This window comes from Malurus melanocephalus, unplaced genomic scaffold (genome assembly GCF_030028575.1).
Source record: "Malurus melanocephalus ecotype Western Australia unplaced genomic scaffold, MMel_1.1 scaffold_885, whole genome shotgun sequence".
Classification (NCBI taxonomy): Eukaryota; Metazoa; Chordata; class Aves; order Passeriformes; family Maluridae; genus Malurus; species Malurus melanocephalus.
Window position 1 is genome coordinate 136,707 of NW_026624117.1, and position 16,170 is coordinate 152,876.

General features: G+C 43.9%; 2 protein-coding genes across 3 annotated transcripts in view; both read right to left on the reverse strand.

The window, feature by feature from the left end:
• The window catches only part of LOC130585410 (keratin, type I cytoskeletal 10-like), a 5,761-nt gene extending 1,609 nt beyond the window's left edge, over nt 1-4,152 (reverse strand). Inside the window, exons 1-6 of the mRNA XM_057385891.1 lie at nt 3,385-4,152; nt 2,511-2,593; nt 1,911-2,067; nt 1,149-1,310; nt 667-792; nt 232-458 (exon numbers count right to left, since the gene is read on the reverse strand). Of these exons, the coding sequence (XP_057241874.1) occupies nt 232-458; nt 667-792; nt 1,149-1,310; nt 1,911-2,067; nt 2,511-2,593; nt 3,385-4,074 (1,445 nt within the window). The 5' untranslated portion in view covers nt 4,075-4,152. The remainder of the gene's footprint in view (nt 1-231; nt 459-666; nt 793-1,148; nt 1,311-1,910; nt 2,068-2,510; nt 2,594-3,384) is intronic.
• A 6,219-nt stretch (nt 4,153-10,371) lies between these two features.
• Nucleotides 10,372-15,548, reverse strand: LOC130585409 (keratin, type I cytoskeletal 9-like). Of its 2 annotated transcripts, XM_057385888.1 has the most exons (9): nt 14,831-15,548; nt 14,659-14,741; nt 13,883-14,039; nt 13,476-13,637; nt 13,074-13,199; nt 12,653-12,879; nt 12,078-12,394; nt 11,532-11,633; nt 10,372-10,696 (listed from the first exon to the last, which is right to left on the reverse strand). In XM_057385888.1, exons 1-9 carry the CDS (start codon nt 15,464-15,466, stop codon nt 10,671-10,673), a joined length of 1,836 nt encoding a protein of 611 aa, XP_057241871.1. In that variant the 5' UTR covers nt 15,467-15,548; the 3' UTR covers nt 10,372-10,670. The 2 variants fall into 2 exon arrangements, with proteins under 2 accessions (XP_057241871.1, XP_057241872.1); XM_057385889.1 differs by lacking the exon at nt 11,532-11,633.
• Nucleotides 15,549-16,170: the final 622 nt, after the last annotated feature.

A 16,170-nucleotide genomic window follows, 5' to 3' on the forward strand; every position in this document is an offset into this window, starting at 1 on the left:
AACCGGGCTGTCTTACATGGGTTTCCCTGTYCAGCCCCAAATCGGTAGTTCAGAATTTCTGCATTAATTTTTCGTCCCGTGCTATATTCTGAACAGACTATCTCACGCCTGTGAGGCAATTGGCCAAGACAGCTGCATCAGCCTCATTTCAGTGCAAAATCTGTTTTACAAATCTCAACTTGAATTCCYTGCCCGTGACTGAGCAGTTGGGTGTTCTGTCACAGTACGTACACAAGGTCCTGCTGCCCCTCYTGCAGCAGTGCCCGGTACTGCTGAATCTCCTGCTCCAGGCGGGTCTTGATGCCCAGCAGCATCTTGTACTCCTCGTTCTGGCTCTCCATCTCACAGCGRATGCTGGCCAGCTCCTCCTCCAAGGGCGCGATCATGGCCTGGATCTGCTGCAGCTGCATGTTGTAGCGACGTTCCGTGTCTTCCAGGTTGGATTGCAGAGAGTCTATCTGCAATGGGAGGGCAAAATGCAGTGTTTATGGGAATGTGGTGATTTTACTTTTGTAGAAAAGCAGGAGATCTTCACAAATCTTTAGAAAAACTATATCTTTGAAGATAAGGAATCTAGTATCCCACTCTCCTTGGATGCATTACTTGCTGCATGTAGCCCTTCTTCTCACACAGACTGTCACAGGTAAAGCAAATGCCTTTCCTTACCATGCTGATCTGTGACTGCAGCTCGATTTCCAGGCTCTGATATTCACGTCTCAGCTCAGAGATCTGTTGGTTGCTTGATTGGATCTCYTGGCCGCTTGTGTGGACTTGTTGATTAACTTCTTCCATCTGAAAAAGTGACATGCAAAATTGAGGCATTTTTAACAATTAGAAAACATTGTGGGGTTATCAGAAAAGCAGCAAGAAATCAATTAATAAGAATAAAGATGCGATGCAGACTGTGTATTTCCCTCAAGCCACTCTGACAACACCCTGATAATTCACTGGCTGCTCAAACACAGAAGCTCAATGTGCTTTATTTCATAAACTGATGTTTTATGAAACATCACCTGTTATAGGAAACTGTTTAAAGTAATTTAAAGTTATTGTCCCTCAAATAACATGGTAAGTTGCCTTTCATCTGCTTTAAATAGGTCTTTATATCAATTATATCTTTGTGAAAGATATATTTGCCTGTGCTTTACCTTGGTTTCATACCAGCTTTCCACCTCCTTCCGGTTGTTCTCGATGAGTCTCTCATACTCGCACCTCATTTCATTCAATTTTTCCATTAAGTTAATGCCAGGAGTAGCATTGACCTCCACACTGACATCYCCACCAGACTGGCCTTGCAGTCCTCTCATTTCCTGAAAAAAAAATCACAAAAGCCCCATGAGGTTCTGGAAGGGTGAAGGTAAGGAGGAATGGCATCAGTTCAAATAAAGGGAAGGAAAGGGACATARATCCTCACACAGCCCATGACTCCAGAAAAGGGCCTTGTCTGCCCTTGCCATGGAACAATTGTGCCATTCCTGAGACTCCAGCGCTCACAGCCAAGCACTGTATACACAATGACCCCCCTGCTGCCTCTAAAGGGTCATAAGGAATTCTATTCTCTGGGTGGGAATCTGTTCTTCTCAGTGGGAAATCTCATTGCAGAGAGTACAAATGCTTTCTTTTGACTCCTACTTATATTCTATCCAGTTTTCCTTCCATGAGTTCAGCAAACAAACTGTGGTTTGTACTGAAAACCATTCATCCCCCTGTTCTCATGCGTTGACCTGGTGTCTCATTACACCAGCTGTGGACAGCTATGCACTCTACACACTCYTCAAAATCAAAAATGTTGTGTCAAGTTGGATGATCAAAACCAGTGACCAAAACCTGGTTACTGCTGGTGGAAAAATCCACGGGGAAATTCTTTGAGTGTTGTGTCCCTTTAGTTATTGAAGTGTGAAGAAACTTACCTCTTCGTGGTTCTTCTTCAGGAAGATGAGTTCCTCTTTCAGGGATTCAAACTGTGTCTCCAAGTCAGATCTGGACAGAGTCAGTTGATCCAAAAGTGGGCGTAATCCATTGATATCACTTGCCACACTCTGGTGGAGAGTATATTCGGTCTCATACCTGAACAACAGACAAGAAAAAGAGTAAAAGTGCTGCCAGACCTCTTTGATTGGTATCTCAGTTGTGTACAGTTTCCCATCTTACATCTCTGTTCAATTCTTAAAAGAAAAGACCCCATTCTCTTTCCATCTCCAATAGCTTTGTTTGATTTCAGTACAGTTTCTCTCTGTGAGATTTATACCATGAGGATTGTGCTTATAAATCTATGTGCATGGATGGAGAAACTTAGAATGGAATCCCTTAAATGTGCCTCTTCAAAAACTTGTCTGGAGAAAAATAATACAAAAATCTAAAGCAATCCTTGTCTGAATGCTTTTCCCAACAATTCTACATTCTGTCATCAGAGCCCAGAGGCTCCAACCTCTGCAAGGATTAATTTGCAATGGGAAATTKTGGGGATAAAGGGAGGCAAAGTAGATGGAGCCAGGAAGGGAGTGACTCACTTCAGTCTGAAGTCATCCACAGTCATTCTGGTRTTGTCCATGTCAAGAAGCATCCTGTTAAGGTCCACATTTGCCCCAACAATCTGAAAGGGAGAGGGCAGGTGTTATTCAGTGAGTTGTCATTTCAGTCTCACAAGAGAGAGAAGAAACACCTATGCACAAACACCTTGCAGGAGGGTTTTATGGCAAATCAAGCTTGACTGGAGCTGCAGGAGCTACTGAGAGAGATCAGTTTATTGCTTCCAGATAAAAGAAACTGCCTTTACTGTTAATTTTTGTTTGCAAATATCCATTAAAAATACCTTGTTGGAAAGAATAACTAAATAAACTCCTCATATTCAAAAAAGAAAAACAAACAAACAAACCCCCCCAACCCAACTAACAAAAAACAGTGGGAAAGAAAAACTACCATAACTTTTGAGAACAGCCATGTTCATGCAAGAGATACATGACTCTTAAATGGCTGAGGGCTGGAATGAGACTAACTGCACATGCTGGTTTATCCAATGTATTCCCAGAAATACCCAGTTAAATGGCAGTAATAGTAATAAAACACAAGCAAGGATTAAATCTGCTCTTCAAGAGCGAAGAACGAGCGAGCAGCAGCCCAGCATTGAAGAGAGCATAGCACAGGCCATGTGATGGGGGCACAGGTGCTGATCTGCCACTGCACCCAACAACACTTTCTGTGCCAAATACTCATGTGCCAAAAGCTGGGCCCCATACCACTCTGGTTCCTGACTAAAGCACAGGAGGGGAAATCACCCCAAATAAGCACAGGAGGGGAAATCACCCCGAATGGAGACCTTATGCTGCACGAGGGAAGTGCCATTCCAACGAGAACCTGTTCCAAGATACTCAAAATACATCATACCTGGTTTTGCAGCTCTTCAATTGTCCTGTAGTATTGGCTGTAATCCTTGCTCTGAGAGGGAGCTTGATTTTTGTACCACTCCCTGATCAGATGCTCAAGTTGGGCATTTTCTTCCTCCAAGCGTCGCACTTTATCCATGTACGAAGCCAGGCGATCGTTAAGGTTCTGCATGGTCAACTTCTCATTTGTGGACAGCAAGCCAGAATCCTCTCCAAAGCCCATCCCTCCAAAACTGCCCCCACCATAGCTGCCACCACCACCACCAAAGCCACCGCTACCCCCAAAGCCACTGAATCCACCTCCACCGTATCCACCACCTCCATAACCACCTCCCATTGCCCCAAATCCRCCTCCTCCTGATCCGAATCCTCCTCCCATGCTGCCACAGCTCATTCCTCCTCCGTAACTACCACCACTCATTCTCCCACCGTAGCTACTGCGGCTAATCCTCCCGCAGCTGCCGCTGCTAAAGCCCCCTCCATAGCTGCTCCTGGAGCCTCCTCCACCAAAGCTTCTCCCAGAAAAGCCCCCGCTGCCTCCAGAGGAGGTGTATCTTCGTGAGGACATGGAGGAGTATCCACCAGACCTACCCCCTCCACCACCTCCACCACTGCATCTTCCACCACCACCACCACCACCTCCACTGCTAATTCTCATGGTACTGCTCGAAGATTTGGTGCCACAGCTCATGGTGACAGCAGGCAAGATTCAAAGCGCAACCCCAAATTTAGCTGCACAGCCTGATAAGCTTCAGGACTGTGAATTTTCATCCCCTGCTCTCTCTATTTATACATTTGACACTGGGTGTCACCATCAGGGTGTTTCCTTCTCCCAGGGCATTTACCAAACTTTTTGTTTGTGCCAAGAATAATTTGCTGAACAGTATTTTTGTGCAGCTATCTCAGGCAATCCAACCCACGGCTGGTCTTCTGAGGCTTGGTTAAGGTTSAACATCTCACTTCTTTTGGGTGACATTCTTCTCATTGAGTGTTTTCTGGAAAAGGTACTTTCTTGGCTAAGGTTTTGTAGCTGCTCTTGCTAAAGACTGTTGTTTATTCACTTTTGCTCTGTCTAGTTTTGTGCATTTCAGATTTTCTACACAGCTTATGTTCATTTCTCACCATACGTGATAGTGCAAGAGTTTTATTAATAGGATTGTGTGACTTGTCTGTAAAAATTGTCCAACTCRTGTATCCCTGCCAGCACTTAGAGAACATCTTATTTTATAGAACAAGCTATTTCAAGCAATGCAGAAGGATTCTTATTTAAAAATCAAAATCCTKCCTTTGTGAAGAAAGCACTAGAGCAGCACACAGCCAGCCAAGTCCTAGAATTCAAAGAGAGAAATAATKTTGGACTTTTTTCACCAAAGCACTGTTGATCTAAAATAGAAGGAAGATCAAGGATGCTTTAATTGTATTATGAAGTCAATTGTGTCCTAATTAGAAGTTGTTTTATTGCAGACAATGATTTAAAAACTAGTGTGTGGGAAGACTTTTTATCATTTAATATAAAGCAGCTCACTCTCTCTATTGTTAATGTGTCAAATATTGTAGGTGATAAAATAATTATATCTACTGTTCTTAAAGCAAAGATCCTTGAGATTAAAATAGCATCCTGAGAGAAAAGGTGAAATGCTTTTTACACAGATCAGTAGAAATCAGACTGCTGAGACCACAGATGAAATGACCCCACACTTCAGTGTCGCCCTGATCCCCAGAAGTTGGCCCTGGGTGGAAGGGTTTCCATCCTCACTGGGCAGGTTGGATGMCAGAGCTGAATATCTGAAAGCAGATGTGCAAATAGCAGCAAAACACCAGCATTTGTGTCTTGCTGTAGATGGACCCAAACTGTTGTGGTTTGTGTGGAAGAATGTGCACAGATTCCCAGTGACAGTTCWGTTCTCTCTGAAATGTCTTCATCTCCTGCCCTTCTCTCTGTGGGGTTACAGAGCCTTTAATGACTGGAGATGGTTATGAAATGCAGCAATCTCCCCTAAACCTCATGTGCAGGAGCAGAGGGCAGCCCTGAGGAGCTGCCATTTCTGCCTGCTGTCCTTCTCCCAGCCAAGACCTCTTGGAGATGAAATGCAGMACAGCCCTTGCTTTCCAAAGGCTGCCTTGGTGGGATGTTGATTGCAAATTCAGGATTATTTAACATTTCCTGACCGCAGCCTTTCTCCTGGCCTTTGTGCCATGCCTGTGCCAGCACTGCTCTGTTGCTGCTTAGGCAATCGCTTTCAAAACCTCCCGATTTTATCTTGCTATTTGATCTCTCAATGGTTGGAAGATGATGAAAGATTCCCAACAGTTTGGTGATGGAATAATTTCTCCTGATTCTCAGCTGGAGGCTGGTAGTGACATCTCAGCAGCATAAACAGTTTCTGGGCTTTAGCACAGTCTGTTATTGGTGCAGAAAGATGCAATTTGCTATAGGAAAAGCCTTTTTTTTTTTTGTGCTATTTTGCTTCTAGGTCTGGGTAATTTCACTTTGTTCAGTGGGGATCTTTGTCACAAGTTCTGCTGCGGTGAGTAAAACTGRTTATCATGTTCAAATTCCCATCAGTGATTCCAGGGGTATTCCTYAGAGATGCTTTTCATAGCTGAGCTAGAAGATTTGTGGGTTTGTTAATGATAGTGATCAGAAAATTCCCTGTAATGATTAAATAAAGAGTAAAAAAATTGCCATAAGGGTCTCCTAATCTATTTCTTTATCTTCTGAGAACCCCCATTGTTTCCTATTTTATTTATTAGTGTCTTTTTTCATATATAACTATTCGCAGAAGAGATTTGTCCACACTGGAGAGTTCTCCTGATAAGGGTAAGTCTTAATGCCGGCTTTGAAAATACTTTAAAAAATAAAAACAATGAAAGAAAAGAAAGATTCAAACCACAAAGAGTGAGAACTTTCACTGACCTCGACATTTCATTTTAGCTTTGTATTGTTACCACTCTTCATATATAAAGGAGGATCATAAATCACAGATTTTACTTTTAGATTTGAGGTAACTTTAAAGTCACATGCTCATAGGATGTTCCTGTTTTGTCTTTAGCATTGTGGTTATTTAATTTTTGTTAATAGTTCCACATTGGTGGTTTTATAGAAACCCWGCTGGCCATGAGGCTGGGCCATATTCCCATGTTCTGCTGCAGCTGAGAGCTGCCCTTGGGATGTTTGGTTTCTGTCACGGTCACTGTGTGTTTCTTCGGAGCAAGACACTGAAGTGCCTGAAAACTACAGGTGAAATATGAGTACATCATCTTCTGTAAAGTTGTACACACTGAATACTCTCATGGCTGATTTTAATGTTTTGACTATTAAATACTTGACTGTGCAAATACTTATAAACCAGAGCAGGTCTGTTCTGTAGACAGGATGAATTTTTCATTTCTGAGCTCATTAAAAGAATCTTTGAAGATTCTTGTTCTCTGATGCATTTCTCTAATGTATTATATGGATGATATGAACTTATTGAATTAACTAAAAAAGGAACCATCGGTTTTAGGACCTCATCTCTTTCCCCTATGTAATGCACAGCTGAATCATTAATATTTCTGTGTTGATACAGCATCCATACCTTATAAACATTGCTGTTTCCCAATKGGAGTAGGGTAAGGACCTTTATTGCTGCAGCCACCAGCACTGCCCAAGCTGCAGAGTGCCGGAATGTTCTGATTCCATGCGTGGCTTTTGCTCCAGCACAGCACATGCCACAGTTCAGCCCAGCTGATGTTCCTTCACTCTCACTCTGTTATTGTTTCCCTTTTAATTATGTCTCCATGATCCGTATCAAAGAAGTGACTCCCARTCACGGGGGTGATGACAAACCTTGSGAGCAGCCCGTGCTGCAAAACTGGGAGACTTTTCCAACAGACTGGAGCTGCTGCRTTCCAAACAGACCTGGAGAAAATGTGTTCTCACTTCTGTGCCTGTGAGCTGAAAAATTGAAACACTTCCCCTTAATTCAAAGTCATTCTGATGCCTCAGGCAACTGCTAGAGTTTATTCTTTTCATCTATTTAATGATCTCTTCCCATCATTMCTACCAGAAATTTTTGTGAGAAGAGAGGGTCTGTTTTCACCTCGGAGCTGCTGCTCACTCCACATTCCTGCTTCAGCTCAGAAGTGAAATTTGTGAATTTCTAGTGAAATCTCAGCCATTTCTGAAGAGATTTAGGTTAGACCCAGCAAAGCAAACAAGGACTCCTAAGGCAGCARTGGGCTTGCCTGTGAAATTTAAAACCTCCAGGACTCTCCCAGCACAATCTTTTGTGCGGGATAACCCAGACCTTCCATGGGAGGAGGCTGACAGGAAGAATAGCTGTTCCTCAGATCCTAAAAATGCACATATGGGCTTTGCCAAGTGCCTGTGAGAGCTGTGGGTCAGGGTGTGTGTGCCCCGTAGCTGGGGACACTTTTCAGGCTGCCAATTCCCTCCTGTCAGCATTTCCAGCACTTTCTGAGCCACAATCAGAGTGGTCCCACTGTCTTTTCCCCAGTCTCCTACAAGGTGAAGGCAATTAGATTGGAATAATTATTTTTGTTGGTACCAAAACAGCACAGACGATGTACTATGCTGTACTCATTCTGCAGTCCATGAAGGTGGCCTGGGTAGCATTTGGCAATTAACAGGGCTGACAGTGCTCAACAAAAGAGACATCAGCACAACAAAGACATAGGCAATTTGGAAATTACATCTGTGCCTTCAAATGGACACATGGATTGCTTGGGAGCTCTGAAGCCAAACACGCAGGAGTGTGTGCACATTGGGTTTTTGCCTAAGGTTGCTCTGAAGGTCTTGTTCCAACACGTACCACAATTAYCTGCTCAGAGCACTAATAGGAACACCAGATAAGTATCCAAGTTGCAACACTTTGTACTCGTAAAATTAAAGCTTATTATGCAGATTAATGATGAATGAAATGCATGCAAATAAAAAGTGCAAAGTTCTCCTCGCTYCTCAGTATCGCTGCTGCCCCACTTTGAGCCAGCCCTGAGCTTTGACACTACAATATTTGTATTTCTTGCTCTGCTTTGCAATGGTTTGGGTTTTCTAGTTCTGTTCTTCCATATAAACCTGTTTTCTCAGTAAGCAAATGCCAGTGACAATCCAGGTGCAGATTTTGCAATGCCAAATATAAAAAGTATCCTTAAATYGGCATTTCCTTCCTGGGTCTGGTAAGAAACCATCTCAATTTATTCTGGGTTTTGTCTGTAATGAACACTAATGCCATGATCAGGTAGAGGGTTTTGTTAGTTTATTGATGTTTTGTATTTATTTTGTCACATACCATAACATGCAATAAACCTTATTATGAAGCTAATTTACATTGTAGATGCAGACTCATTAAATGCATGAACATTATAAAAAAAATTCAATTCAATTTAAAACAATTCAATTATAAAAACACCTTGTTAAGAAAACCACAGATTGTAGGTAAGGAAGAAGACAATACAATCAACGTGAGCAGCAAAAGTAGCAGTAGTAGTATTGTTAATTATTATAACATATCAAAATAAGCATTTAAATCAGCAGCACTGAGTATTGCAACACGATCCATCCTCGTGCATGTCTGTGCTCAGTGCTGGGTTCCCAGCCCCTGAACTGTCTCAATGCCCTTCCCACACTCCAAATTCCAGTTTCTGCTTTGCTCCCCCAGGGAYCGTTTCAGGGGAATTTCTTCTGCAAGGTTAAATGCAGAGATGCCTGAGAATTAGATTACCAGCAGTAAAATACTAAAAGTGAGCTGTATTTTTGGAAAGAAGGACAGAAGCAAGAGGTGTCAGAAATGCTCAGAKCTGTCACAGTGGCACAGAGCAGTGATTTCCAGCATGGACAGGCTGCTCTTCCAAGTAAATCATATCCAACCACCCCAACAGCCTCCTGAATGTCCCTGGGAGGTCAGAGGCCAGGTAAATCCTGGGAATTACAGGCCTGTAAATCACCCTGGGACAGCCAGGAAGCAGGCAYRGAGCAGGAACATTKTTGAGGTTAACCTGGAAGGCTCCTRGGGGAGGTGTGAGRAGCAGTCCTGGATTGGAACTATTCCTTAATTTSGGATGCTGGTTGAGTACCCTGAACAGACAGGTCTGAGAAAGAGCTGTCACCACCTGCCAGAGATGGAAAACAAGCAAAGCAATTGGAGAAAGTATAAAAACAGMGACAAGTGTGATGTGATGCTGCAAGGGGTTAAAAATGAAAGTGATTTTACAGCAGAAGGGGTTGGGGGTATCCTGGCAAACATCACCACCATTGCTGTGGTATCAGGCCAGGTGTATCAGCTTGTGCTTGGAGTCCTTCCTGCAGGTGAGCTGGTTCCTCTAGCCCCCAGAGGGACTGGTCAGGAAGAAAAATGAGATATTTTTTTCATTTTCCAATGCTAATCCATGGCTGAGAGCCTGGCATAAGGCAACAGTGTGAATCACCAGCACAGATCTGCCTCAGAACTCAGAACTCAGGTGTTCAGGATTCCCGTTCCCACGGTCTCCCACTCGTTCTGTGTTTCCCAACTYTCTCCCATGGGTGATGCCTTCCTCACAGGGAAAAAACAAACCTTGTGATTGTAAAACTCAGAGAGAAAGAGTGATAGTTCTTTTCGGGCTTTAGCAGGCGAGTAGAAGTGCACAGGAAGAAGGATGTGAGCACGTGTCATGTGAGAAACCCTCTGGATTATTTTCAAGTGAAATTCCCAGTAGAGCTCATATTTTAAAGATGTTTTCTAGATAACAGTCAGTTCCTCAAACCCACCCTCTTGTCGCTGATAGAAGTCAGTAGCAGAAGGATTTTGACTGTGAGTTTTCCCATCACAGGGGCAGCAGAGTATTGCTCCTGGCAGTGCAGACTGTAAAGTTTTGCCCAGTGAGTTTTAAATGKTGATTATGTCACTGCTAACTCCGAGTTTATGGGTAATCTGACACATCACTGTGTATTCCACTGATTGGACTTAATATTTGTAACCAATTCAAACAAAAATCTCTGCTAAAGGAACTTGGGCCAGACACAGTTATCTGGTTGCATCAGAGAGAAGCAAAGATTTATTACCATTTATTCCACAGGAACACCAATCRCGGTAGAGATTAACTCAGGTAACTGTGATTTGGAACAGAAAGACAGATGGAAAAAGCAGACAGGACATCCAGAGAGCTCTGTTGAGCCCCTGGAGTGAGCAGTTGAGTAAGTTGGACAAGTGTTCACTCCTGCTCGTGTTCAGCCGTGCTCAGTAGAGTCTTGCTTGGTCCAAAGGCCTCGCTGGGAGGGTCCTGCAGTGGAAGATCTGGTCTTGTYGATCACTCCTCAACCTTCCTAAAGCTCCCTGTGGAAAGGAAAGCAAGAATTTCTTTGAAGAATTCAGCATTTTTAATTTTGTGTTGCTCCATCACCTGTGCAGTTCTTGATGCACCAGGGTTGTTCCCAGCCTTCTGGAAAGTTCCAGACAGTGTCAGACCTGAGTTTGAGCAGCGAGTGTGCAGCTTTAGCAATTAACTACATAGATCTGCTTCTGTTCTCAACCATGGGAGTGCAAATCACTTTAAATTTAGAGTGGCTGCAGCAGTACAGACCAAATACAGATGAACTTAAAATCTCATGTGTGTATGAATATTTACAGCAATTTTCTATAAGTTATAGATGGCACATAATATGTTTGAATCTTGCCTACCAAGCATGAATATATGTTGAAGTGTTGCAGGTCAGAGGGGATGTTTGATCAGAGGAATAAATTTTTATGGAGGAGTTTGCAAAACTTCTGTATCAWTTTTTTAAAAACTAAAGCTCGTCTACACCAAATTTGCCAAATAATCTTCCTTATGGCACAAAATCCTAAACTCACTGCCTTGGTTTCAGCATCAGGAGTGTCTGTGCAGTGTTCCTACTGTCCTACTGATGGCTTCAGGCCTTTGGGTGAGAGCCAACTCTCATGTCACGACTGACTGTCAGTCTGTGATGGAAACTGTTTGGGGCAGAGCCTGGCTGAGCCTGGTGATTATAAAAAAAAATCAATTGAAACCTCAGAGCAGGACCATTTTCCATCTTTTCATAAAAAAAAAAATCAAAAGTGGGATGGAACCTTTCTAAAAATTATGTCTTCCTGCTCATTTTCACCATTTTCAGGCTTTTGTCTGAGGTGCTGCCAGGACCTGGAGCCTTACCCATTCTCAATTGTTTTATGGCTTTAGACACTTCCTCCATGGTTGCTCCTCTCTCCAATGTTTTGTTATCTTCCAGGCAGAGCTTCGTGTTTTCAGCACTTCCTGGAATCACAGCCAGGAAATCAGATACGGATCAGACCTTTTGGTCACTCCCCATCTTTTGCTACTTCAGTATTTTGCAGGCAATATTTTAAATATCTGGAATGCTCCAACTATTYTACCCTGCTTTAACCAAACCTGCTTAATGCCAGTCACATTTCTAACCTCTGACTTCCCTAGTTCCCTGCACGCTTTGGATTTGGCACCACTTTCCTTTTGCCCCCTCCATTTCCTCTTTTCCACATCCTCTGACACAACCCTTCGTGCCATCCTTCATGCTGCTCATGTTAATTTGTCACTGTATAAGAACAAATGTCAGAATGGCCTTAAAACAAGACTGGGAAAAAAATAGCAAAATTATTTCCAGGAGGGAAGTTGCTATATCTTTTCCTGCTATTCAGAGAAAATCATGAATGGCAGGATGCAATTTTTTTGTTCCATTTTTACCTTGGCTTTCACCAGAGTCGCTGGGCTGGGACTGGGAAGACGAAGAGCGGGAGAGGCAGGATTTACCCCCTCCTCCTCCACCACTGCCACCTCCTCCACCTGCAGCTTTACCACTGGTTCCACCTCCTGTTGTTCCTCCACTCCCTCCTCCACTTTCAGAAGAGGAAGATCTTCCATAGGATCCTCCTGATTTTCCTCCACTGCTTCCTCCACCTGAGGACCAACAGCTTCTTCCTCCACTGCCTCCTCCATGACCTCCTCCTCCTCCTCCTCCTCCTCCTCCTGAAGATCCACCACCAGCTCCTCCCTGTGAAGTGCTGTAAGGAGGAAGGGGTGTGTTATTTCCTTCTCACCTTTCATTTTCCCAAATAATGGCACTTCCTGATGGTACTTACAGGAAGAAATGGCAAATTAMAATTCTAAATACTTTTGTAAAAGTACAGCTAAGATTTAGATTCCATGTGAATCCTTGTGCTCATAGTAAATACATTGATGATTAATCTCTTGCACCAGTTCCTAATATAAATATTGCTGCTGATTACATCAATGGAAAGTTAATTAATTGATGTCTGTACCTAATGCCCTGCTGGCCCTCSTGCAGCAGTGCCCGGTACTGTTGGATCTCCTGCTCCAGGCGGGTCTTGATGCCCAGCAGCATCTTGTACTCCTCGTTCTGGCTCTCCATCTCACAGCGGATGCTGGCCAGCTCCTCCTCCAAGGGCACGATCATGGCCTGGATCTGCTGCAGCTGCATGTTGTAGCGACGTTCYGTGTCTTCCAGGTTGGATTGCAGGGAGCCTATCTGCAAAGGGAGGGAAAAAATGCAGTGTTTATGAAAATGTGGCAGAATTGGATCGTTCTTATGCCAACATGAGAAAAATCCCACAATGTCAGATGCTTCAAGGATCCTCCTTGACTGTCACAGCTGACCTCCTGTCATTCCAGCAGCTCCTGAGTTCTTTGCATGTCAGACAATCAGGAGCAGTTGTTACCTACCTGACTGATCTGCGACTGYAGCTCGATTTCCAGGCTCTGAAATTCACGTCTCAGCACAGAGATCTGTTGGGTGCTTGATTCCATTTCTTGGTTACTTGAGTGGACTTGTTGACTCACTTCCTCCATCTGAAAAATTAATGTAGAGAATTGGGGTTTCTGAGTTTTACTTACAGTGCCAACATGGCAGTTTATCATGGGACTGACTGGAACACAACATTTTGCAGAAGGGCCACCGGTAAAATGGGGCTGTTAAATTTGCYTGTGTGGCTCTGTCAGAAAAATTCAAGTCCATTTTGATTTACTTCATTTTAACCAAAGGGACTCTGCCGTTACTTCCTAAAAGCAATGGATGTTTTGCCATTCCTCTACAGAAAGTTCTTACGAAGAGCTGTCACCACTTACCTTGCTTTCGTACCACTTTTCAACCTCTGCACGGTTTTTCTGAATAATGGCTTCRTATTCCTGCCTCATCTCATTCAGTTTTTTCAGCAGATCCTCTCCTGGAGCAGCGTGCATCTTCACATCCACCTCCCCGCTGGACTGGGATTGCAGCTGTTTCATTTCCTGCAGAGAAAACCCAGGCCCAAGGACAATGAACACAAATGGAGCCTTTCAACAACACATAAATATATAATTTGAGGKGATTGTGTTGTAATTATTTGGCCTTGGCTTTCCAGTCATTGCTTTTTGAGGGGGCTGAGCTCAGGAGCACCCTGGAACAACCTGGCCCTACTCCTTGGTCAGGGTTTTGAGCAGAGGATGCCACCTGCCCACATCTCCAGTGTKCATTTCAAGGAGCTGGCTCTTACCTCCTCRTGGTTCTTCTTGAGGTCGATGATCTCCTCCTTGAGAGACTCAAACTGCATTTCCAGGTCAGACTTGGTCAGGGTCAGGTTATCCAAAAAGGGTCGCAGGCCGTTGAGGTCGCTCTCCACGTTCTGCCGGAGCCCGCTCTCCATCTCGTACCTGTGCAGGGACAGTGCAGACAGGTCAGCCCTGCTCCTGGAACCTCAGTCCTTCTCCTGCTGACACCATTTATGGAAAAGTGCCCCTGTTCCAGTATCAGTGTCTGCTTTTGTGTCTGTACTTGGAGCATGCAGTGTCTCTCAGCCAGCAGAGTTAGGAAATTATCAGCCAGTTCTTAACATTTAATTATTCATATTACTTAATAACATAAAGTTATGATTCTTCAAAGTAAATTTAAAGTTTAATATTAATATCAAAGTTTAATATTAAAATGTGTTCTGTGGTCTCCTGTCATCATTTCCTCTTACTGCAACTTTGTTCAGGTTCCATCTATCTGGTTCACCTGACTTTCAGCAACAGAAAATCCCCATTTTCTTAAAAATAAAGCTTTCTGTAAGCTCTGGCTCCACAGTCATAGGCATCATTTCCTTCAAAGATCATTCTACAAATATTGAAAATTCTGAAGTTTCACAACTTATTTCGGTTGTGCTACCATGGAAGCAGGAGGAAGCCAAATCCCTGTGGATTGATATTTGTTTATAGAATGAATCTATGAAACTAAGTTCAGGAAAGCAGGAGGAAGGAAGTCAGTGCCTGGAAAAGARAAATATATATTTACTTTATTCTGAAGTCTTCTGCAGTCATCTTTGTATTATCCAGGTCCAAAAGTACCTTGTGGGTTTCCACAGCTGCAGCCACGATCTAGAAGAGAAACAAAACGTTAGGAAAACATTCCCTGTGAACCTCTCAGTCTGTCAKTGCTYAAACTTSTCTGGCAAAGAGCATCSTACCTGTTTTTGGAGTTCTTCAATYTGTCCATAATAGTGGCTGTAGTCCTTTGGGCCCATAGGACCTTGCTTCTGGTACCACTCCCTGATTAACTGCTCAAGCTGAGCATTTTCCTTTTCCAAATTCCTGACTGTCTCCATGTAGGCAGCCAGGCGTTCATTGAGGCTCTGCATGGTCAGCTTCTCGTCGTTGGAGAGAATTCCCACATTCCCTCCATAAAATCCACCGCTGCCAAAGCTGCCACCGCTGAACCCAGCACCACCTCCACCAAAACCTCCTCCATAACACCCCCCAAACCCGCTCCCCGCTGGCCTRAAGCCCGTTCCCATGCTGCTGTGCCCCATTCCTCCTCCATAGCACCCACCACCCATTCTCCCAGCCCAGCTGCTGCTGCTCATTCCTCCTCCATAGCTACTGCCATAACCACCACCCCCCGCTCCATAGCAGCTCCGGGAGCTTCCTCCACCACAACTGCTGCCAGAAAACCTTCCACTTGTCCTGGAAGTGATTGTCCTCGAGGAGGTTGAGGAATGCGAGCTGCTTCCTCCACCCCCTCCACCCCCTCCACCTCCTCCACCTCCTCCACCACTGCTCCCTCGCAGGCAGCTTTTCAGGGGCTGCTTAGAGCCACAGCTCATAGTGGCAACAGCAAATAACTCAGGTGAAAACTCAAAGCTGGCCTTACAGTTGTTCTGGAATCATAGCCCCAACTTCCAGCSAGCCTCCTCTGCATTTATACCTGAGACAGTGGGTGTCACCGTGGAAGGGAGTACCTGGTTTCCATGTGTGGTTGCAAGCCCTAATTTGCCAAAGGGAGATGCTTGACAGTCTGAGGAATCTTAACCCTTCCTCTAAGTGTTTGTGACCATTTGTTTATTAACACAAAACATGTAATTTCTGTTGGGTGGCTCTGAATTAGGGAGATCTCTGTTGAGATCTAGTGCACTGGCTTACAGTCACCCRAGACAAATTCATCCCACCCACCTCGTCCTGGTCACATCCCTCGCAGCACAACAACGTGCTGCCACAACACAGGCCAACAATGGACATGCCTCTCTCTTTTCTAATACTCAGATATTTGTCAAGGAATTCTGGCTGATTTTTTTATAGCTAACTGATGTTTTCATAGATTTATGGTTATCCTATGCTGTTGGCTCCTTATTTTTAGTCCTTTATTGCTTTATGCTTTTGGAAAGCCTATTGCAGGATGCACGTTATAGGTACACAGAACCATTCTGACTTCTTAGCAATATCTCATAAAAACTCAGTGAACACTGGCAAATACCACGTGGCAGCAATTATTCCCATCACACCTCTATAATTGGTTTCATAAATGACAAAT